At 37.8% G+C, this 24,731-nt stretch overlaps 1 protein-coding gene across 7 annotated transcripts in view; it reads left to right on the plus strand.

Annotated features, from left to right (window-relative positions):
- CLASP2 (cytoplasmic linker associated protein 2) overlaps window positions 1–24,731 on the plus strand; it is a 151,934-nt gene that overhangs the window by 62,855 nt on the left and 64,348 nt on the right. For all 7 annotated transcript variants that reach the window (XM_009320963.1, XM_009320939.1, XM_009320946.1 and 4 more), the window contains exons 9-12: window positions 14,203–14,282; window positions 20,497–20,589; window positions 21,232–21,377; window positions 22,645–22,780. In XM_009320963.1, the coding sequence (XP_009319238.1) occupies window positions 14,203–14,282; window positions 20,497–20,589; window positions 21,232–21,377; window positions 22,645–22,780 (455 nt within the window). The remainder of the gene's footprint in view (window positions 1–14,202; window positions 14,283–20,496; window positions 20,590–21,231; window positions 21,378–22,644; window positions 22,781–24,731) is intronic.

A 24,731-nucleotide genomic window follows, 5' to 3' on the forward strand; every position in this document is an offset into this window, starting at 1 on the left:
AAGCAGAACTGCTAGTACAAGTCGAAATTGTGCTGAGCATAGGCTGAGATTACTGCAAGTTCCATTCATTTAAACTGCCTGTCACATTCGAGAGGTCCTTTTCCTAGGATATTGCTTTAGAACGATGTCTTTTCCTATCAGCTGTAGATGACAATAAAGTAAGTGCAACTTTTTCCTGGTTCCAAAAGGGAGTGGAGGCTATCCTGTCTTGAGGCTAAGAAAATTAAATCTCTTAGCCATGCTGCTCGCTTTGTTTTATGCCAATATCTGCTGAATTATACCTCAGATGCATGCGTGCTTGGCTTTTCATTATATACTCCATGGAGATGTTTCTTATTGAAGAAATGGATAATTCCACCACTGACCAGATACTCTGTTGAAGTGAAAGGACCCATCCAATATGCAAAAAGAGATTTTTTTTTTCACCATATTGGGCACTTTTCATTTAATGTAGGAAATGCACTTTGGTGGCATTGGAAATGCAAAATCATTGTCCAGAAAGGCAGGTGAAACAGCTATGTACATTAGCAATAGCAGTGTCCTACTCGGGCTGGAATTCTCTCTCCTTGTGCTGGGAGTGACTGTGCAAGATCTTTTCCTGTCGGCTGTAGGGATGGGAGAACTTGCAGAACCTGTGCATTTGCTGACAGGTGTGATTAAGTCTGTAGAAGACAGCTTGCCAGAAAGGTATCAGAGCAGGCAGCCTCAGCAGGGTACTGCCCTGGGAGTAAGAAATCCAGCAGTCTGTTTCTCATCTGACTTCACTGCTGGGAGGTGTTCAGACACTGACCTTCTTGCTTGTGATGAATGAGAAGTGATGGGTCTTCAACTTAATGGGGCAGCGCTTTGTTTGGCATATTTCTTATTGCATGGTCAATACACCTCCCCGAGTTAGTCCTTTGCCAGGAGATGCACAGCTGATCTGCCTACTTCCGACACACTTGCTTTCAGCTCTTCATTCAAGTGGCTGAGCCTCTGGAAATACCACTTTGCTCTAAGGCCTTCTTACTGAGAGTGTGCACCGTGTGTGTTCTGCCCTTCCAGAAATGGATACTCATGGGTTCTTTCTTGGCAGTATGGCAAGCAGCTTTTCGATTGTAAGGGACACCATAATTTACAGTAGAAAAAGACTTGAGTACATTAGCCAAATGAGCTATATTCTTGTCCCTGCACTGTTCAAGATCTCTTATAGGGCTTTGGCAGGTTCTCTTGCAAATGTGAGCTCCCTGTTCCAAGTCTTCTAGGGAATTGTTCGCTTGTATACTATTCAGAAGCTTTATGTAGTCCAGATGTTCGTAGGAGACGTCAGTCTATCTCAACAAGAAGACTGGCCTCCTTTCTTTTCCCAAAATGTTAGTTTACGTCAGTAGTCTTTGAAATGGATTCAATGTAGGAATAGTGATATTTCAATAGAGCCATGTGGCATCTGAAAGAAAAGCTTGCTGATGAAACCAAATCATGACAAAAGCTGGTATTAACTTTCTGTTGTATGTTTTATGAGAAGCTCTGTAGGGCTGGATCATGGTTCTTAATGTTGTAATTTGAAACAAGGTGGACTTTCTACTTTTTGCAGTTGTCTTCAGTGGGAAGATACTACATCGCGTATTTTTACCTATGGCTTGTTGGCTTTTTTTAATCTATAGTGTATTGGCCTACTAGTGTTATTACATATTGCTTACTGTTTAACACTAATAAGGATGTTACACTTTTTGAAACAACCTATGTTGCTTTAGGATGAATCATCCAGCGACAAAACAGCAAAGGCAATGTTATTAATTCAAATGTCAGAATTATTGTAACTGCTGTTTAAAACGATATTTTGGAGTAAGAATGTTGTTGATGCCAAGCGTGAAGAATGTGAAGTGAAACCCCAAGAACGTAGAGTTCTATTTTTTCTGTTAAAAAAAAAATGTGTGCATGCAAAAAGCTTTTTTTGGTGATGTTGCCTTCTTCTCTTAAACTGTTCAAAGGAGCTGGTCCTCAATGAAGACTACAACTGTGCCAGTTTGAGGTTTGATGCTGGCACTATTTGAAATAACCCTCAGTTTTAGGATGGTCTTAAAGTTAAAAAAAGGCCTAAAGTTTGATTGCTCAAAAAACATTAAAAATATCTCCTTTTAGGTAGAAATCAAGTAACCTGAAAACTTGGGTGAACCAGGTGAACAGTTTTGGCAAACAAAGGCTGTGACAACTGTAATAACACCGTACATATGTTTTTCTTAACCACAGGAACACATGCTTAACTGTAGGAAGCTATTCCCAGCTTTAGGAAATTTAAGTTTAGTTTGTGTATCTGTCTGTAGTGTGTTCTATCAGCATCATAATGCTTTTTTTCCCTTCTCAATAATAGCAATACAGCTCTTTGCTGAGAAGTATTAAAATGGTACTGATTTGCTTCTTTTGCCTCTCTTTCCTAGCAGAAGACATTTTGAAGTGTTTAGAGGCTTTAGTAGGAAACAGTTTAAATGCAAAGGCTCTGCATAAAACAAATGTGGTACTGAAAAACGGATACTTGCCTTCTGAAATCTTAGTCAGGTGAAATTAACCTTATTAAAACTACATACTGTAGTTAAGAAACATTTTTATTAAAAGGGCTTCAATAATTGTGGAACTGTAAATACAAATTGTTAGTGAATGGACTTGAAACAGGGTAAACTCATGCTTGCTGTATCGATTGTCTTCAGACTCATGAAGACAGTTCTGTGTTTACCTGCACAAAAAAGCTTCATAGTAATCAATGCCCAAGGTGTTTTTTTTGTTGTGGTTTTTTTTTTAAACTTTTGAGTTCTGCAGAAAATAAGTTCAGGAGTCTTTCCTCTATTATTTGTTTAGCCCTCATTAAGTGATTTCCAAAGTGCTGTATTTGTCATGTAAAATAAATTAGGATTTTTTTTTTTCATTATTCTATATTGGCCCTTTGTATGACATAAAACTGCTCTGAGATAATCTTGGTCAGCAAAACATCCCTGACATTCTGTGGCACTTGCTTCCCTTTTTGGTTTCCAGGTTGTTGTGAAATTCAAGGATTTTTCTGCAAGATCCCAGCTGAAATCAGCCTTTTTGTCTTTCTGAGCAGCCTTTGAGATCAGCCTTGGGTATCAGAGTCTGAAGCAGAGGATTTGTTACAGAATACCTGTTTGCTTCCTTGTCCCCACAGTGAATGTCAATTAACTTCTTTCCTGAGAGATCCTTGCCCATGGAATTGCTGGGTTGCAATCCTGCAGTTGTGAACTGCTGCCATTTTAACCTAACCCAGAATTCAGGGAAGTAGGAGGTCTTCCAGCTTTCAAGGTTCTTCGAGAGTTGTTGGGTTTTGTTGTTGTTTACTCCCCTGAACGGCACTTCAGGAGAGGGTTTCCTTGCACTCGATCAGTTGTCTGTTCTCCTTGGCCATTATAAATGCTAGTCCAGTCCCTGGGGTTTCCATTCCTCTAACAGATACTTTTCTTTGCAGCTAGCCTCAGCCGGTGGATTGGAAAATCAACCTTAATGAGGAATCCGAATGAAAGTGAATAAACATGATAAATTATAAATATATGTATGTACACATACCTATACAGATACCTTTGGAGAATATATATATGTATTCATAATTACTGTTCATTAGTCTCTCTGTTTTCTGTGCGTCACCCAAGGACAGTTGGCAGATAGTTCATACACTTTATTTTGCACTAATTTCTAGAAGCTTCAATTAGATTGTAGGATTTATTATGTTGGTATAAGCATGACACTGTGTCTGATAGTCTTCTCTCAAAAGGCTCATAGCCTAGAAGGCGGCTTACAAATGGATAAAATAGGAAGAGAGTAACAATGGAGCAGAAATTAAGAGGTCTGGAGTTAAGAGCTCACCACACTGTAACCTTCTTTTGACATCTCTACCCTGTGTTGTAGTCCCAAATGTCCTACTAGCAATCGTGGTAGTACCAGGCAATGATGAGAATAAGGAAGACAACGTGCCCCTTGTTTAGTTTGCTAACATTGAATACTGACTTTCTTCCAAGCAGTAAGAAGGGGAAGCAGTTTGTTTATGTTTTCATATGAGTGAATCCAGAAGGAAAAGGAGGGAGGAGGAAGCTGGGCTGAAATCAGCTGACCCTACCACTTTGAGTCCTTATGGACTGTGGCTGTCTTACAGAGTAAGCAAAGACAACCACTCCAAAACATTCCTGCTTCGCTGCTTTGCAAAGTAGCAGGTGTGATTCCTCTTTGTAGGGCTGGGGGGAGGAGAAGAGTCGTAAAAAAGCCTGTTTCATTTCTTTGGACAATTGTACATGCTCTCAAATAGAGAAGCAGGGAATGTAGAATCATAAGATGCAAATTATTTTTATAATTCAAGTAGAGTGTTTTCACCAAAGGTGTAAATATTACTTGCAACCAATAAATGTTCTTAAAAATATAAGACAGAAACCAATACATTAAAATCAAATCACTTTGACCTTCTGTCTTGCACTAGTGAACTTTTAGAAGTAAAAGATAAAAATGTGTTGTCTAAAACATGTAAAAACCATAATTGTGTAGTTTGCAATGACAGGCGATGTTAATTCTAATTGTTCTTAATACAGTATCTGTTTAAATTGTTGCAGAAAAGAATGCACAGTTGAAGAGAACTGACAACAGTAACGAAAATAGTATTTTTCTGAAACTATTACACCACAGCAACTCCAAAAAATCACAGTATCCCAAACCAGTCTGTTTTGCAACACAAATTGTAGATGATACAAATGAACTGTTTGTGTTTCTGGTTGTTCTCAGTAATTTCTGTAATGTAAAGTAATTAGTGCAATTTTCCCTATTCAGGTGTAAAACTAGGAACAAATTAAAGTAAAATGCAAATATTAGGTTATTAGAAAGCGATATTAAAAACTGAAAATAAGACTAATGCTGTCACGCTCATAAAATTAGCATAACTTTAAAGCTCACCTGTTGAAACTGGATGAATGAGCCAGGGTCTCAAATGTATGTTCTTTTAAGTATTTGTGAAAAATGAGTGCCAATAGAGAAAAGAAATAACATGAGTGCTTTGAAAGATTACTGTGTGAGCCTGAACGTTGTGCATGAGGTGAAAGATGACTGTATGAGCTTCCAGTTGAGTAGAAACAGACATTAATCAATGGTGAGATAAGCCTAAAAGAAATCAGGTATCTGTATTCTTGCTGCTCATGGAACTGCTTGTTTTTCTTCATGCCCAGGGTTTGGTCTTATCTAATGTATGCTGTCCAAACCTCATACTAAGTAAAACACTATTAATTTCTTGTATAGTTGTCATATTCTCTGCATGCTTCACAAATGCTTGTGAATTGAATTGATTTCCATAGCATGCCTGTGAAAAGAGGTAGTATTATTAATCTTTTATACCTGTGAAACTATGCTACATAGGAATTGAGGCTAAAGTTGTTGAAACTGTGCATTCAGTATTAGGAATCAGCTTCAAATGCTACTGACTAAATTTCTCAGAGAATGTAATTTTTAATACGCAATTCCAAAGGAATTTTCACGCTCAAGAGCAGCTCCAGATTTTAAGGTATGCATGCTGGTGCAGTGATGTTCAGTCTCTTCAGTCCACATAAGAATTATTTTGTGCTTCCTCTTAGTACATGAGTCCTGTATTTGCTCCTGACTCATGTGGCACACCACAAGGATTGAGATGTGCTATCCTAATAGTTAATCACCTTCCACCACCTTCTTCCTTGTAAGCATAGCTCACTCCTGATTTCCTCTTGTCCCTCCTGCTCCTATTCTTTCCGGTGAGTAATTGTATAGAGAGATCTGCTTAGCATCTCAGTCTTCAGAGACAGCACACTCGCTGGGTGGAAACTTCTGTTCATATGCAGTGTCTCTGGCACGTAGGAGGAATGTTTTAATGAACCAGGCATGATACAGGTGGGATCTCCGGGGAAGTTCTCTAACCATGTTCGCCAGGTTTCTAACGTAGGCAGATAAAGTAAGGAATAGAAGGTATTATGAAGGTATTTGAAGGTATTTTGCTATTTTGTTCAGTTTGTGCAGCTGTTTCAGCTTGAATGACTTTCTGGGTGCCTCAGGGACGATGACTTTTGGCATTGGAGGAGGTGAGGTGGACAAGTCAGTTCACAATGAATGTTAGTCACTGGGGCTGAACATGACGGAATTCATCTGTCAGTTTCCTTAAAGTGGGCTTTCTAGCAAAGGCTTTTCTGCTCTGCTAAGTCACTTGGTTATAACTTGAATTGTCTTCTAAGCTGGTTTAAAACAACGTGAAGGCTTTGTCAGTTAACGTTCTGCCAAAAAAAAGGGCGTATTTGGGTTTAGTGTTCTATCTGATGATTTAAAAATATATTTTATTTCTGAAATTTATTTCAAAAAACTATGGTGACTTGTGTTGGAACAACTGGATAGTTTACTGATTCTAGTTGTCTGTCCAGTGACTTTGTCAAAGGCAGTTCAGCTTAAGTCAAAGGCATTTTAGCTTAAGTTAATAAATCATGAACTGCAGTGGCTTAAGAGACTGGTACGTGTTCCTTCTGCTGTTCCGCTCCCCCCTCCTCTCTCCCCTCTATGCAGGTAATAACTGCCATCAGAGAGATGTGTTGGGCAACCCAGTAAGGTCATCTCCCAATGGTTTCCTATGTTTTATTTGTGAGGTTTCTCTGGTAGGCAAGGCATGTGTTTGCAAAAGCACTAGGAATATAGACAAGTGTATAATAGTGGAGAGGTTTTTGGGGATGGGGAGTTATTTGTTTCTAGATGCAACCGTGTTTTTTGTTTTGGTTTTTTTTTTCCCCCTCAGAAAACAGACACAAGGCAGCTGGATTTCTGCTGATTAAAATTTTTGTATAAACTAAGATCCCTACAGCTTTTCATGGCTTGGTCTTCCCCTAAGTTTTATTGGCAGAGCTGTGGCAGTTAGCAGTGTGATCTGTTTCTTAACTTGTATAGCAAAGCTAGTAAGTGATGCTAACAGTTACACCAGGAGAATTATGCATTGGCTGATACAATTTACCCTGTGAGTGGAACTTGGTACAAGTTATTACACTAACATAATTTTATTTAAATTAGTCTAATTATATCTATCCTAGAGGACTTACCAGTGTAACTATGTCCAAGTAAATATGCCTTGTTTGCAAAAAAATCCACCTTGTCTAATGTTGATCAAAGTGTTTTTTATTAGAGCAAGTGCTACTTCTTTGTTGCTCTCAGATGTTTTCCTAACTTAAGCAGGCAAGCTGAAGGCATCTATACTCAGTGACTCTTAGTCACCTGATGAAAGAACACCTTCGTGCTTTATCCAGATATTTGAGACTGAAGAATAGTTCATTGCTTGTCTTATAGGAGGTTTTTTTATTCAAGTTTTTGAATTAAAATCCAAAGATCAGTCTTTCAAACATGGAAATAAGAACATTTAGAACATTGACAGAATTGAGGTAAGACCACCAGTTTCTTGTATTCTGCTAATGTGTCAAGGTGTGTGTATACAGTGTATCAAATTGCTTTAGATGACCCAATAATTTAAAACATGAAGGGAATTTTCAGAGATGCTCAGTCTTCAGCTACGTTTTCCAAACATTTGGTTCATGTTTTCCAGGAGCAGAATTGTAAAAAGTGCATAAGAAAATATGTTATTCTGGAATGTTTTATTAACTGCAGCAGTAATCTTACGATACCTGGAAAGATAAAGAGATTCCTTACTGAGCCACTCAAATTCAGTCCATACACAGGTCTTTATCAGAATCATCATCTCAAAATTCACCTTTCCTATCTCAGAGGTGGTAATTCAGATCATGAAGCACTGGTAACTTCCTCCCCTCCCAACAGATACCGTTTTAAAAGCAAGCTGTCAGTTTTATCAAATAGTAATAAGGGCTAATCTAAAGATAAATAAGTAGATTTTGCAAAGACTCTCTGAGAGCTACAGAAGATTCAGGAACAATCCTAGTTTCGGAGACTTAACAAACAGCAGAACGTATATTCGAAGAAAGAATTAAACATGATCTTTGCAACATCTGTCCACTAGGACTGGGAACAGAATTTCTGTTTGAAATTGAGCACTGTCTCTCTCCGTTGCAAGTACTGTGCTAAAGAACTCTGTTCACAAACAATTAGATTTCATCTTTGTCATTGATAGGGATTCCAAAAATTGGTTGCTGTAATCTATTAATTTATTTGTAGCTTGTGTGGGTACATTTGCCCCCCCCCCCCCTTTTTTTTTTAATCAACACTTTCTTTAGATTCCACCCTCCCCTTGTGTTTAGTGAGATAGGCTGTCCATTCCACTAGGTTGCCTTTGCACATGTTCTTGCTTGAATTCACTTTGTTTGAGTATTGCTGTACTCCCTTCAGCCTATATTTAGGCTTTCAGCAGCTGTACTGTTTAAGCTGCCTGGAGTAATTTCCTTCCTATCTCCACTAACTCATTCGTATCCCAAGTCATCCATTGGATTGTGCTAGCACAGTGTTTATATAGCCCCGCAGTGAAGCAGGCCAGGGAACTTGCCTCATTGAAACCATTCTTCTTGGCCAGTTTATTTTATTCTCAGCTTAGCCACTCCCCATTGTGATTTACTATTCAGCTGTACTAGTGCTAGAATGGGGGAGGTCAGTAGGAGTTGAGTGGTAGTTGCTGGTCAACCTATTATACAAAAAGCTAAGTACTTGAGCTTATCCTGTCCACTTCTCCTATGCTGAGCTAAAGCTGCTGTCAGTTCCTAATTTACAGCTGATTGTTTGTTATCCTGCAAAACCAAAAGGGTAACAGTACTTTTTTTTTTTTTTTTTAAATCCGGAATGATCTGCATCTTTTATTTCTGCTTCAGCGTCTGGTAGATAAGAAGTGAAGCTTTTGAATTAGTTGAGATGTGGGTATAGCTTTAGGGTTAGGTTTTTTTGTTTCTTTCAAAAAAAAAAAAATTGTAATCCACAACATCTTACTCTAGATATGTTCCTCAGTAAGATACTGTTACTGCGTGCAGTTAGAGAATTCTGGGGGATAAAAGACATTTGTATAACAGTACTCTTTTCAAAGTTTACTAACAATTTGTGATGTGCATTGTATCAGAAAATAGTTACGAAATTTTTATAGGGAAGTGTGTTGAGAAAAGCATTTAAGAACAAAAAATGAAACTAAGTTTTAGAGTTTGTGTTACTCCTAAGTTTCTGTACCGGTTTTGAAATTCCCTTTTTTCACAGGGAAATTTTTGTTTTGAAATTTTAGTCAAAAGACCCACAGAAGTAGAAAAAGCTGAATCAGACTAGTAAAGAGCAGCTACCAAATACAAGTTGAGCATTTTTTTATTTTTAGACCAGTGCTTGTATGCTTTATTAAACAGTTAAGCATTGTTGATTAAACAGTTCTTTGTTTCAAAACCAAAATACCAGTCTAGTGTCACACTTCTGATATCTTTCTTCTCCCATATAGTGTTGTCCTGTTGTTTTGTCATCCCATCATGCACAGCTTTGTAGATACTAGTGGGGAGAGCATCAAGGTGGTAGAGCAAGTGAGCAGTCCAAAGCTGTTGTGGTATGATGGAAAGATTTCAAATGTTTCATTCGGACGAGGGGAAAGAACTCAACCGCAGGAATTAATTCCTGGGTGAGAAAACTGATTCTGCAAAAGACTGGGTAATTTCTTCGCTTGCATACAGTACCCTTTCTGATGTTGAGCTATTCACAATGCTGAACTCAAAGCCTTGTGACTGGAAAAAACTTTCTTCAAAAAAAGGATGCCTAGGGCCTCACAAAATGTTAGAAATAGTTAAATTTAACTTACGAATGTCAACTCTCTTAGTAGTCGGCAGGAAGGGGTTTGTTTCCTTTGTCTCCATCCACAGACTCATTGAACTTAAGTTTAAAAAAAAAAAAAAACAACAAACAAAATGAAAAACAGCCAAAAGCAACCACAACCCCACCATAAAACTCAGAGGTGCTTCAGCTGCTGTAATTTACTTCCATATCAAGTCTGCTTGTTATGTTTGGTAGATTCTCCCCAGCTTCCTGAAGTGTAACATAAACTTGAAGGTGTCTCTGTGAGTCTGTCTAACCAGGGTGCTTGAAGGACAAGAATAAGTAAAGGTTATGAATGAAAACTAACAAATAGTGTAGATAAACGTCTTGTGTGGATTGTTCTTCCTCTCCTTCAGATGCATTTCTCTTCTGGGTCTCAGCTGAGGGAGGCCCAGTTGGATTCAGTGGTCTGAGTCCAAAGGTAGGGTAATGTAAATTGCACTCATTGAAGAAAAAGCCAGTTGATTAGGCTCTGGATTTTAGTTGTCTGCTGAGTGCTTAAAGACGTTAAAGTGGGGTTACAGCCCTTTAGAATTGTTTATAGTGTCCTTGCCATTAGGAATGCAGTAGTTGAACTTGTCTGTATGTGGTCAAAGGATTATGTGTTCTATGGGTAAGGTTAAGAACATGGTTATTCAGTGGAAGGCATTAACACTCGGGAGATACTTCTAAGAAATTTATAATCACAGCTTGGTCTGAGAAGGTAAGCAGCAACACAGCTTATCAAAATATGTGTGCTCTGTCAGATATGTCAGTTTTCAGTTTGTAGGCAGTACTGAAATGAGAATTTTGTAAAGCTCTTCTGTGGCTTTTGTGGAGGAGAGTCAAGCCTTACAAAAGCATGAGAAGTTCTTTGAAGGCATCTGCATGTATGTGACTTATGTATCTTGTTAGCATAGTAAAAGACTTCTTCTGAATTGGGAAACAGTGGGTTGGGTTCTGTCATTTTTTGGTTAGTCTCCACAGAAACAGTGACTTGGTAAACAGAATTGGTAAACACACCTACAAAGAGATTAGGAAGGGAATGGAAAAGTTGAACAATATTTTTCCTCCTTGTGCAGTATAGACTTTTGACTTGTATACAAATATAAAGAGAAGACTTACTTCACACTTTATTTTGATATGCATATGTGATCATGCAGTTGAGGAGGAGAAAGATTAGTGAACTAGAAGTGAATGTGCTTTTAGAGACAACTTTAAAAAACTGTCACCTGCCAAAAAAACCACATAACCTTTTTTTATTACCAGGCAAAGAGGCAATAAAACAATTTTCTGGGAGTATTAATTTCAAAGAAAAGTGGTCTGTAGAAGTGGACTAGTTGTTGAGACTGGGGAAGATGGGAAATGCTGTGTGCCTGGACTATGTCAAATGGATTTTAAATAGCAGTCTGTCCTTCATCTTTTTCTCTTTGAAGTAATAAATTGTTATTCCTTAGATAAAAGATTTTCTCTTATTCCTCAGGATGCGTTATTGGATGACGTTAAAGTGCTAGAAAATCTGTCATGTAGTCAATGCTCTTTTCTGATTTTAAAAGTGATACTTTAAGGCAGACTAAAGATGACAACATCTATTTATTTAGCAAAGGCAACTTCATCCCTTTTTAACCTTTACTTTATAGTGTACTGGAGTGTGCTATGAATACTTAAAATCCAAACTTTTTCAATGGTTTTTATGTTCATGGCCTGTATATCAATTTTTAATGTTTGATTTCTGTAAGTTTATTCCCTTGGCAGAAAATTGGTAAGTAATGGATGGGAAAGCAAAGTACTTTTTTCCCTGCTTTAACAGTGGTGTTTGGGTATTTATGTAACTGAATAATAACACAAGACTTGTATAAACTGTTAATTGCAGGGAGGTTTTTTTGCCTCTAGTGTCATGGGGTCACTGTGGTCTTAATATTTTATGAGGTTGCAAAGAAACGTGTAGGAGCTTTGTAGGGGCTTACTGTGTTGTGACTAACACAATGGGTTAGCTTTGACTAAAACAATTTTGATAAGAACAGAAACCTTTTATGAACTGTTTATATTTTAAACATTGTAAGAGAGAAGTTCTTTGACCATATGAAAACTATGTTTTAACCTTTAAAAATTAGTTTTTTCTGGTAACCTTTTGGCTACTCAAGATTTCTTTTCCATTACTTTTCCTGAGTACGTACTGCATATTGATTGTGATTATTTTGGTACTATGAGACTTTCTTAAATGTTGAAGTATTTCGGGAGGGACAAATGGGGTTATGAATTGAGCATCCAGGTGGCTGTTTGTACCACCTAGTTTAGCATGGTGCCTCTGTGCCAAATTCTTTCTTTTCAAGGTTTCTTTCTGCGAAATTCTGCTCTGACCAAGGCATCCTCCCTTTTAGGAGCTGTACAAGTTTGTATGCCAGAAGGGTGTGTGCTGGATGTAAACGGGATCTTTCCCTCTTCCTTTTCTTAGCCAGTCAGGTACTCATTCTCTGTGTGGAAGGACTTGTTCCCTCTACTGCCTGGAGGGAGAGGAAATAGGTGATCATAATTTCTTCTTTCCCTTCTGGCTGCCATTGGCACTTATGACAGATGGTGTTGGAGATACATATGTAGAAGTGCGTTATGTACAGCATCTCTTTACAACATCCTTGAGCCTAGGCTGTCAAAATTTGTTGGATGTTCCTATATCATACTGCAAGCACCATGTCCAAATTTTGCTAGATATCACTTCAGTGTTTTTACACTAAGCAGCCACAAAGGCATGAGAGAGATCTTGTTCTCCATAGAGGAGTTGAGATCTAATAAGTTTGCCATCAAATTTGTAGTGGTATTGGACCCTCATGTTTCCAAACTGCACAAGCATACAAACACAGCAGACCCAATTCCCTGCACTATAAATAGGAGATCAGGGACTGTAAACCATGAAACATTTTTGAAGAGTGCAGCCACCAAGAGTTTCATTTGTCAAGAAGCCCTAGCTTTTTGTTTCAGTTGACCACTCAGCCTTAACTGCTTTTTCCTTATGTTTTTTATTTGTTCTGTAGTTAGTAAAATACATGTCTTCTCTGCCTGATGCCTCTGTTTCAGCTGGGCTCTCTACAAGTTAGGGAGGACATTCTGCCATCTATCCTGTTGGCCTCACTCTGAAAGAGTTGAGACAAGACCCTTGTTCCCGAGTGCTCATTTGCTGCAAAAGATATTTTTTTTTTTCCCTCTCAAGAAGGAAATGTTCTGCTGGACTGATTGTCTCCATGCAGTTAACCTGTCTTGTCATATTATCTGCCTGATTCAATTATTGAAGATCCTTAAGGGTTCTGCCAAGCTTCACCTTGTACTTGGAGTTTTAGGCTTGTAGTGCAGCCTGGATCTGATGACCTTGTGCTTTGATTTGATAGCAAACTTGAGTTCTTCCTTTAAAAAAAGGGCTTTCTTGGTAACCCTAGTATTTGCAAGAAAATGAAAACCCCAGACGCTGTTCTCAAATTATTTTCTTTTTTAGAGTTGCCTTAGTTTCTACCCAAGATTTTCATGAAATTTGGCAACCGTATGCCAGTGTGAAACGTGCAGGTTACCTGTTAGTATTCTTCCATGATCCTTTTGCTTGGGATTTGGGGCATCTTTGCCTGTTACGTGAGAATAGTTCCATTATTTACCTTGCACAGACGTAACTGCCCTACTACTTGCATAGCTGTCATGGAAACTTTTGGAGAGAAAACATTTTTGGTGTGATAGTTTTTTAGTAATGTGTCTGGAAGGTTCTTGGGAGCTTCCTCCAGGTGATATAATCCTGGAAGCCCCACTGTGGAACACCCATGGGGATGAGTGTTCTGAGAATGAGTCCGCCAGTCAGTGGAGTTCAGATTTTGCTCCAACACAACATTCCCTTCACCATGTCCTTGCTTTCTTTGTTGAAGTTTATGGAGCTTTGAGACTGAGAAATGCACTTCACACTTCTTAGCTCCTCATGAGAATACTGGGAAGGACAAGGTAAATGAATCATGTAGGGCTACTATGCATTCCAGGGCTGATTGCTCGTGGCACGTGTGTTAAGGTGAAAATTGATCCAGAGGAATTCCATTTAATGACAAATAACTTATTGCTTGATTTGAAATTCTGTGCTTTATTTGGGAACGTTTGTATTATCAGGATGCAGGTCTCGAACTCTATGCAAACAGCTACTAGAGGATTGTTGCACTAAACATGTTTCCAATTAAACACAAAAATAAAAATAATAAAGTGAAACCATAACTTTGTCAAATTGGAAACTGCTCAGAATTGTTGAAGAAAAAGAAGTTTAACGTTTGTGTTATTCATGGTGATATCAGAGTTCAAGGTCTTGCAATTTTACACATGATGAATGTTCAGGATTTTTTTTAAGTTATATTGAATGTTTGAAAATAGGTATTGTGAAAGATGCTTATGTCAGTTTGAAAACCTTGATGTACACTACATACTGTTTAACAGTATTTTACATTTATGTAGGTTCCTCTAAAGAAGGAGGAGCTGGAGCTGTGGATGAGGATGATTTTATTAAGGCATTTACAGATGTTCCTACTGTACAGGTAAGATGCTGTGTATACTCATGTTTGTTTTCAGAAATGCTATATTTGCAATACTGTGTGTTAGCCTACTTTTAAAACTCTTTAAATTTACAGTGTCCTAAGCAAGTGTTCGTTACTTTTCCTTCTTTCTGAATTTACAATCTCCATGGAAAGCTCTTTACTTTTTCCAGTTATTTTAAAAAACCCCACCTTTTCTTTACTGTCCTACTAATTATTATCACATTGTGTTTCAGCTAAAATCCATTATTGCTTTTCTTATTCTTTTCCAGGGAGCTACTGAAAATAATTGTATGTTTTAATTTTAATGAGAAAAAGATTTCCATAATGTTTGGAAAATTTAGGACTGCAATTTCATGGGATAATCAAGTACTAATAATACAGGCAAATAACTTAAAAAAACAAGAATTGTATTTTCAAATGTGTCTGAATTGTAACGATGCATGTCTGGCATACATGTCCTCATCTCTAGCAATACTTAGAAAAAATCTAGTGCCTTATTTGAATACTAATGAACCTGTTGGATTCTGAGTTCTTAGTTGAAAGATCAGATTTTGATTTCTATTCTTCAAGTGTGGGAATCGCACATACTTGGCACTTGAGTCATTTAACATGCTTGTATCTTCCTAGACCTATTTTGAGTAAGTTTTCCTTGAGCAGCTGAGGTGCAGAAGGCAACGAAAAACTCAGTCAGCCATAGTTCCCAAACACCAGAAGGATTTTGTATGACTCCCTTTTCTTGATACGTACTTTTGTTCTATTTTTATTTTCCAGGATGATAGTGTAGTTATTTGTTAGATCTCCTTCTGTAGGCAGAAATACTGTCTGCTTTTATGAAGGAACACTTTATCTCCATGGTTCCTGTCACACTGAGGAAATCTTTGTCTTGCACTCTTAAGAGCTTTATGTTTCTCTGCCTCTCCAAACTGTGCTAAGAATTCTTTAGAGGGCAAAAACATGGAACTCTTAATATTATTTATCCCCGTTATGTTCAACAGAGCCATATTCCACAGCACAGAAAATGTGCTGCCTGTAGTTCGATGCCTTAATATTTGCAGTCTCAAGCAGAGTTCTCTAATCACTCAAGCTGGTTAATAACATTGCAAGAACAAAAGTGGGGCAACTGTATGTCATTGATGAGCGCATGTGATTTTCTGTCTGACTGCTGGATAACCTAGGAAGGTAGGTCATTCCTAAACTGCAAGAGGTGGAGGAGAAAGACCCGCTTGTCTTTACTAATCTCATCCGAGCTGAGGTGAGGATGCAGGGGAGAAATGTCTAACTGACCTCAACCTATTTATTTCATGGATGAGAATGTAAGAAAGACTTGCTGACCAGGCGCAAAAAAAAAAAAAGGTTTTTTTTGTATCCTTAGGAATACTGACTTCCTGCTGTCCCAACTTCATCTTCTGGTTGTGGACAATCTCTGCTCTTTCCAAAAAAAAGGCAGATCCCATGTTCTGAGACCATGCTAATAATTAAGGAAGAGAGAATTTTCTGTACTAGATCCTGTGAAGAAGGAATGTTTATGACCTGTAATTTGCCAGGTTATTTTAAAAGCAAAGGAAACTTGTTAGAATGGGGAGAGGGACTTGTTTGTACATTATTGGGCCCATTCCTCTGTCTTTCTGTTTTCATTACATTTGTGGGTTTTAGTAGTGGCTTCAGTGAAAGTAAGGAAGGGAACTATATTATGGAAAAACGGATCCAATTCTGAATCAAGATTAAGTGCATCTGGATTAATCAAGTAAATTTGAGGTTACTTATGGTGTGTGTATGTTTAACTCGTTCTTAAAAGCCTCCAGTGGTGGATCTGCCTTTCCAGTAACCTGTTTCAATGACTGCTCATCATTAATTTTTTTAGGAATCTCATATTGTTTACTCATATCTAGTTTGTAATCCCCATATTGGAAATACTTTCCCTCTGTATAGTTATTACTCTTTATACACTTTTGTGTCTGAGCTTTTAATTTTTCTGTCTTTGATGTTGCACTTACCTTTAAGGATGTGTGTGTTGCCATCTAATGTGCAGCAGTTTATGAAGAAGATGGGTGATTTTGAGATATAGTCTGATGGATCTGTGTGCCAAAAAGAGAAATTATTGTGGTGAGAGGATTGTGCCTTCAAATTTAAGATTACAACCATAATGTTTTTACAACTCTTGTTTATTTGTTTTTGCTTAAATTGAAGAAAATTCTGTGTTCAGGTTATTAGGAGTAACTCCCATTAATAGCTAGAATTTGTTTCAAAACAAATTTAATTGTTGTTATAAAAGTCTGGTGTGGGAACTTATGAACAAAAAAATTTATGTCATTGACTGAACACAGAATTTCATCTTGGTCTTCTAAAAGCAAAATTAATCAAGGACAGGGAGAAAAGAAATTATTAGAATGTTACCTTTTATTCCTCTGAAGCTCATATAGGTATGGACAACCTTGACAATTTGGGATTTTTCAGTGGAATTACAGTTTTGATTTCATGACAAGATAAAATTATGCCATTTACTAAATTCATTATTACAATGCCAATTTAAATAGCAGAAATTGCATAGATCCAATTCTGTTTGTGCCAGGTAATTAAAGAAAAAATTAAGTTCTTTGTCTAGGCATGCAAGTAGGGCAGACATAAACCTATTGTACATGTTGCTTCTGTGCTTGTGTATTGCTTAACATGTTTTAGTCCTATAGCAGTAACTACAGCACATGGTCTCTGATAACACATAGCTGACAACGAGAAATGTCCCATTTTTGAGGATCTACTCAATGAGACAGCTTACAAAAGGTATTTGTACCTTGACCAGAACCTCAGATGAAGTTTTGAGTGTGCACTAGACAGAACTCAGCTGCCACCAAAAGGCATGATCCTGCTTCCCTTGTTGTTGCACTTCACTTCTTTGTGATAAGTTGGCATAGGCTGCTGAGTTGGCAGAGAAATTTTTCCCTTTCCTCTTGTAGGGTTAGCTTTTTGTATGTTAAATCCCTGAATTGGGAAGGAGACAGGGCAAGGTGTGTGATGGTGAAGGGGGAGCCTGAGGAGGTTGAATCATGTCACCAATTCTGATGGCATTAGCGTCACTGTAATGTGAAATTACATCTTTAGTTAACCAGTGACTACTCCCTTCCACTTTTAAAAGGAAAATAAGAATTTTCTTTGATAATGGAAATTTAATTTGATAAAAATGCTTACTTAGGCAAACATAATATTTATTCTTAATAGTATGGTACCTATAGAATTAGTGTTAGACTAAAATAGTGTTGTGTAACAAGTATTATACACTACCAGTATACACAAGTATATTAAAACAGTGATACAAAACTCATATTCCATTTTGTGGGCAGTGGAGTAGAAAGTCTGTTATGCTTGGACCCACTGTTTTCATTAAATCATTTACTCTTTTTGAATAAGTTATGCATCAGATGTTTATTGACTTCTAATGAAGAAGCAAACAGTAATCATGAGGAACAGCCTTTTGTTTTTTATGGATGTAGTCGTGTCCTCTGTATAGAACTGCAATGCTGCTCCCACACTGTACCCTGGAAAAGCTTACTGTACAGCTGTTGGGTAATAAAAATTTCAATTTTGTTGGTAAAGCATATTCAGAAATTGTTTTCTGCATGATAGTGAAGCTGGCCTGGGTGTACTAATTTGTTTCTGAAGTGATTCCTATCCTGTTTATCCTACAAACCAGATGTGCAGATGTTTTAGGGCATGGATGTTTTCCACTTCATCAGTATTCCAGCATGAAATGTAGAGGCCTCCATAACCATGTTCTGTTAAAGCATTGGAACAAAAGTAGATGTTAATAGAATCAAGGTCCCGTGTCTACTGTAAGTTAAATTCATTTGATATGCTCAGGAAACTGGAAACTGGACTGTATTTGGAATAACTTTTGTAGTAATTTCAAGTTGCCCAGGAAAATAAGGTATTTTGTAGAAAATATGCATTCAGCTTAACTGTAGAACAGAAAGATGTTCCTAAATCTTTTTACAATTAAAAAAAAAAAAGCATATATACATGCAGAACAGTGTGTTCAAGAGACCAGTGTCAAAGCTCTTCAATTAATGCAAAGCAAGATGTCATAGAATCAAAGAATCATTAAGGTTGGAAGAGACCTCCAAGATCATCGAGTCCAACCATCAACCCAACACCACCATGCCCACTAAACCATGTCCCTAAGCGCCTCATCTACCCGTCTTTTAAATACTTCCAGGGATGGTGACTCACCCACTTCCCTGGCCAGCCTGTTCCAATGTTTAACTACTCTTTCAGTAAAGAAATTTTTCCTTACATCCAATCTAAACCTCCCCTGGCGCAACTTGAGGCCATTTCCTCTCGTCCTTTCGCCAGTTACTTGGGAGAAGAGACCGACACCCACCTCGCTACAACCTCCTTTCAGGTAGTTGTAGAGAGCAATGAGGTCTCCCCTCAGCCTCCTTTTCTCCAGGCTAAACAACCCCAGATCCCTCAGCCGCTCCTCATAAGACTTGTTCTCCAGACCCCTCACCAGCCTCGTTGCCCTTCTCTGGACACGTTCCAACATCTCAACATCCTTCTTGTAGTGAGGGGCCCAAAACTGAACACAGTATTTGAGGTGCGGCCGCACCAGTGCCGAGTACAGGGGCACGATCACTTCCCTGCTCCGGCTGGCCACACTATTTCTGATACAGGCCAGGATGCTGTTGGCCTTCTTGGCCGCCTGGGCACACTGCCGGCTCATGTTCAGCCGGCTGTCAACCAACACCCCCAGGTCCTTTTCCGCCAGGCAGCTTTCCAGCCACTCTTCCCCAAGCCTGTAGCGCTGCATGGGGTTGTTGTGGCCGAAGTGCAGGACCCGGCACTTGGCCTTGTTGAATCTCATACAGTTGGCCTTGGCCCGTCGATCCAGCCTGTCCAGGTCCCTCTGCAGGGACCTAACCATAATGTCCTAACCATTGGTCCTTGTTTCATGCTCTGTGCTCTTGCACATAAAAAGTTATGTCTTGGACTTAAATAGAGGGAACATCACTACTATTTAGGTGCTACGTAAGCTATTGTGCTGGCCTCCAGCTTTCACTCTAGAAGGGTATGAGTTTCCTTGAAGTCCTGAATCGTATCTACCAGCACCATGTGGATGTCTTGGAGGTATCTCAGATGGCACCAGATGCCTGTGTATGGGCAACTCAGTTTAGCCCAATGTGTTTATGTGAACAACTTTTCATCCAAAAAATTGGAAGTCTTTAGCTGAAAATAGGTTTTTGAAAAAATTCTGGCCAGATCAAGTTTCTGGTCAGTAATTTGCTTCACATCCTCTTCAACTTGTTCTCAATCTGGGGAAAAAAAAAAAAGCCTTTAAATTTTGCATGTTCAGTGGAAGCAGAAGAGTGTGTCCTGTGGCTTATGTCTAGGAGAATAGAAAGGAAGTCAGTTGATTTCTGATGTTGTTAATATGGTTTTCGTGACTACTTTTTTTATTTGCTTCTTTAGAAATCCACTCTTTTACGTGTACAGTTATCGATAAATGCATTAATTCATGTATTACCAAATAGTGACTGATGTATGATTAGATTTGTCAGGCTTCAGTTTTGCTGGAGTTACTGTGTAGATAATAGAGAACTCTGGAGGCTGCTCCTTACATTTATTTACTGACTGCGTAAGTTAATAAATGATAGGCTTGTAGTAGTAATACATATAGAAGCTATTGAAGTTTTTAATTTATTTTTTCAGCCAAATCTTTCATTTTAGTGTTGACTAGCAGCCCAGTTAGGCCCTCATAGAGCCATGCACTCTTGTAATGTGGAAGAGAGTCCCTGCCCCAAAAGAGTTGCATTGGGTTAAAATCTGTTGGTTGAGTATCATTGTAATAGTGGGTATGAAAATGAAATTGAATTGCAGTAGCATTGCAACAGATTATCTAAAACCTCTGCTCGTTTTGAATTATATTTTTTTAAATGGAGTTAATGAAATTCTAGATATGATTAGATCATAACAAAGGTGAAAGGTGAAATCTTGAGGAAAATGTTGATATTTCAGCTTTGCTTTTAATGAATATTCACTACTCAGTGATAGCCTCAAAGATTTGCCTTAAAATGCCCATTTATATCTCTTATACAGTTCTCTGGAACTTTTGGGGCAAGATTTCAGAATTATAATTGTATTTTCAGTCTTCTCAAGCTATTTTCCTTCATCGGGTTACCTGGGATATTAACAGTATAAATTTTCTGGTTTTTTAATACTTTAGATCTATTCTAGTCGAGAACTTGAAGAAACGTTGAACAAAATCAGGGAAATTCTCTCAGATGATAAACATGATTGGGATCAACGAACTAATGCGGTAAACTTTTTATCTGGTTTCAGGTTTGGGTGGGTGTATTTCATAAAGCACAGGCAGCTAGATATTTTAAACTGTTTTTTCTTAAAGTAATTACACTCCAGACAATCAAAGAATTTTTCATTTTAATTTTTAAACATTGAATTTCCATATACCAAATAAGTTTGAGCAAGTATTTTAAAAAGGCCGAAAGACCTTTTTGCTGACATTTAAGTGGAAGCTTTTCTAAAAGCCATTGTGTATGTTTCAGTTAGCATTTATGCAAAATTACATATTTTGCAGGTAAACTGCTGGCATTAGTACCTTTTATGTGTGGCTATGATAAGTTCCACTTGCAGGATTAAAATGTTTGTGTGTATGTAGCATTTATATTTTTTACCAGGTTTATGGTATCTTAGTGTTTGGGAACAGGTGTGGGAACAGTTATGTGTTTGTATATTTGTAGACTGGGATCTAAGACTTTTTCACTCTAGAATTTAAGTAATAGAATTTTTTTTTACAGTTTTTGAAATTACTGCCATATATTTCAAAATGATACTTTGCTTTAAAGACATGCCTGTGCACATTGTTGCAATGAAGTTGTTACTTTTTTATTTTGAAATGCATATTGGTAGTTTCCTAAACTAAATACCTTAAATTTTTTAGCTGAAGAAAGTTCGGTCATTGCTTGTTGCTGGAGCTGCACAGTATGATGGATTTTTCCAGCATTTACGGTTGTTGGATGGTGCTTTCAAGCTGTCAGCCAAGGATCTCAGATCCCAGGTGGTTAGAGAAGCATGCATTACTGTAGCGTAAGTATAGTTTATGTGCGTTTGTGTACATTGCTAGATTTTAGCATGAATTCAACTTAAAAATACTTTATCAGTGTTGCAGGAAAGATTGCCTTGTTGAACTGCTGTACACTATGACTGATAGAGTCAAGTCAGCATCTGAAGCTGTAGAGAAAAAGAAACATGTAAAGGAATTTGTTCTTTTAGGCAATATACGTGGTTGATAATCCTGTAACAGATTGTATGTAAAGAACAAGTTACCATCATTACACTGAGTACTTAGTGCAAGTTAATACAAACTGCTGTAAGTACTACTATAATATTGGGGGCTAGTCTTAGGAGCACTTATACTTGGGTGATTGGCACAGGGCTTTACTGTGACTACTTGTAATAACAAAGTGAGCTGCCCTGTAGTGTTTTGAGCCCTTCTGCTTGACTGTTGAATTGTCTAAGATGCAACTTAAAAAGATAAAACCCAAGTGAAAGCTTCAGTAAAACACTGTACTTTTTGGTGAGGTAGTATCTTTCACATCCATGATAATTTTAGAAGCTGTGGCTTAATGGAAATAAGATCTTCATCCTCATCATCTTGGGGACTCTCATTAAATTCAAGGGGGAACGACACACCTTATTTTTACGCCAGAGCAGTCTTTCCCACTTCCATGTTTTCCGTGGCTTTTTTTTTCCTCTGGAAAGGCATTAATGTAACCACTGATTTTCAGTGGCCATGTGGAACAGATATGCCCTAGAGTTCACCCTTACTGTTCTGGTTTCCTGATTGAACAGATCTTGGGGACCTGTTGGAGCATACAACTGTCCTTGCTAGGGAAACTCAGGCTTTGAGAAAACAATGCTAACTTTTCCTAACCTGAAGTCAGGAATAGCATAAAAAGTACTATGTAAACGTCCTCATTCTGCATTCAAAAGGGAAAAAAATCTTGAACAATAAGTCTAAAATCCTATGGAAATCATATACTCTCAAAGTGTGTTAAAAAGCAGAAATACTATGATCCTTTATGTGGATATGAGAATTTTAGCCTTTCAAATTGTGGTATTTGTTTTTCATTATGAAATAAAGTTATTAGTGTTCAACCTTTAATGTGTCTGCCAAGTAACAAAAATGTTATGCAAGTCCTGCATTTCTAATGAGGCAAGGACTAGGAAGTCATGAAATTAAGAAATTCTGTTGTTTGGAAAGATAAATCTTTAAAATGTACAATGAACTTTGTTATTTTAAGACTAAGAAACTAATTTTTGTTAACAAGTTTTATTTCTTTTTCCTAAATAGCCATCTTTCAACTGTTTTGGGAAACAAGTTCGATCATGGCGCTGAAGCTATTGTGCCTACTCTTTTTAATCTGGTTCCCAACAGCGCCAAAGTGATGGCAACTTCTGGGTGCGCAGCCATTAGATTCATTATTCGGGTAGGTGTTCCTCTCTCACTTTGCTTGCGGGAATATTCAGGTAGTGGCTCTTAGCAGAGAGAATAACAATTCTGAAATATAGGATTATTAATCATTCTTTCATGGAGAAGTAATTTTTCTCACAGATGGACAAATATTATTTATCATTGAAACCAGTCGGCAGCATTACCATTATAAAGGTGGAGGAATAGGTGTGAAAAGCAAGTCTGTTTTCATGATTTTTTTGTAATGTGTTAATTGTAAAAAGGCAAGTGTATTTCAAAGGTTAACTGCATTTAACTGCCTTTTTGGAGAAGACAAAGTTAAGCTAGTAGTTAAGAGCCTAGTAAGATTTTTTTAAAAAACAAAACTATTTCTTTTTACCAAAAAAAAAAAAGCATATTAAAAAAAAATGGAACTGTGGAGTTAATGATAAAATATTGATCCACATACATGGATCAGTTCAGAAAGCACAAGTTCATGGAAGAAGAGCCCAATAGAGATATCAATCCTGGGGTTTAAGTACTTTGAGTCCTTAAAGCTATAGCACATAGAAGAGGGGAATGCTGTATACTAGCTGGTTTTTTTTATTGTCTTTTCCTTACGCATTTGCTACTGACTGGTGTCTGAGGCAAGATATTTAGCTAGATTATTGGGACTTGTACTGATATTTTTGTGTTTCAGATAGAAGTGGGAGGTTGCCTGTAGTTTCTACATTAAAAGCTGCGGTGTTCTTAATGCTAGGCACTTACTGCTATTCATTGTGATCTCATCCGTGGTTTTAATTTTGTAAGTTGTTGGAAACCTAAGTGGTTTAATCACTCACACCTTTTATTGCCATCCTCAGTATGTTTTGGAATCTGTACTTATTCTGTCTAACCATGCCTCTGAGAATGTGCTCTGAGACTTCTGCATTACCTTTGCATCAGCACTTGGGCTAAGAACCATTGGCATTTTTTCCCCAGACTCTTACAATGTACTGTGAGATGGCTAATGGCACAGAGTTGAGAGTGGAGGAAGGAATACACCTTACACAGGACAATTAAAGTTGTAAGAGAAGAATACCATTTGCAGTAGTATTAGATGAGCTCAGGCATGTGAGAAACTAACCCTATCTTGTTGTTTACAGGAGCTAAATCAAGCACCAGAAAAGCAGCATGAAATAAAAATTCACCGATTACGTTAAATTGGCTTTATTGGTTTAGTTCAGTTGAAGACAAGTTGGCTACAGCTGCCCTGATTTTGTTTAAACTTCTGTTATTCTTAGCTGTAATTTAACATCCTAGATTGGAGGCATAGAAGCGAGAAAACCCCATCCATAGTGTTCAAATACCCAACCAATAAATGGCTCATGCAAGGTGTTCTGACAGAAAATTCAGGTTTCAGTGGAAAAAGAAAGAAAGAAATATCAGTCAAACTAAATGCAGTCCCACTCTCCTTTGGACTTCTATCCTTTAGATTAAATGAGATTTGGTCAGGGAGTGTGTGATCAGTTGCATATTTAGAGCCCAAGCCATTACAGCTTTTGGAGTCAGCGTTTTGCTCAAAAACTCCTACCAGAATCCACTGACAGGCAGTTCAGATCCTGGTGCTTTAGTATCTAATTGCTGTGGGAGTGAGTGTACGTAAAAAGAGAGAGGCTGTATTATACCAGTGATCTTGAAGAGCTCCATCTCATCTTTGCCCCTTTCTTGGATTTCATATTTCTTCTCCAGATAGTTTTTATGCTGTAGTCTGATTTCTCTTTCTTGACTCTCAGTAAATCAGGAAACCAATTTAAAAAAAAAAAAAAAAAGGTGGGGGGAGGGTGTGTCATGATGAGATGGCATTTAGGCGGAAAATCTCTTCCAGAGGGAGGTGGGATTCAGGTTGGGCAATTGAGCTGCAAGGTGGGTTGGGAGGAGGCATGTATCATGACAGCTTCAAAGGGTTAACAGATGAAATGTGCAATCTTAAAGCTGAATGAAAGCAA

Source organism: Pygoscelis adeliae, unplaced genomic scaffold (assembly GCF_000699105.1).
Source record: "Pygoscelis adeliae isolate BGI_AS28 unplaced genomic scaffold, ASM69910v1 Scaffold280, whole genome shotgun sequence".
Taxonomy (NCBI): domain Eukaryota; kingdom Metazoa; phylum Chordata; class Aves; order Sphenisciformes; family Spheniscidae; genus Pygoscelis; species Pygoscelis adeliae.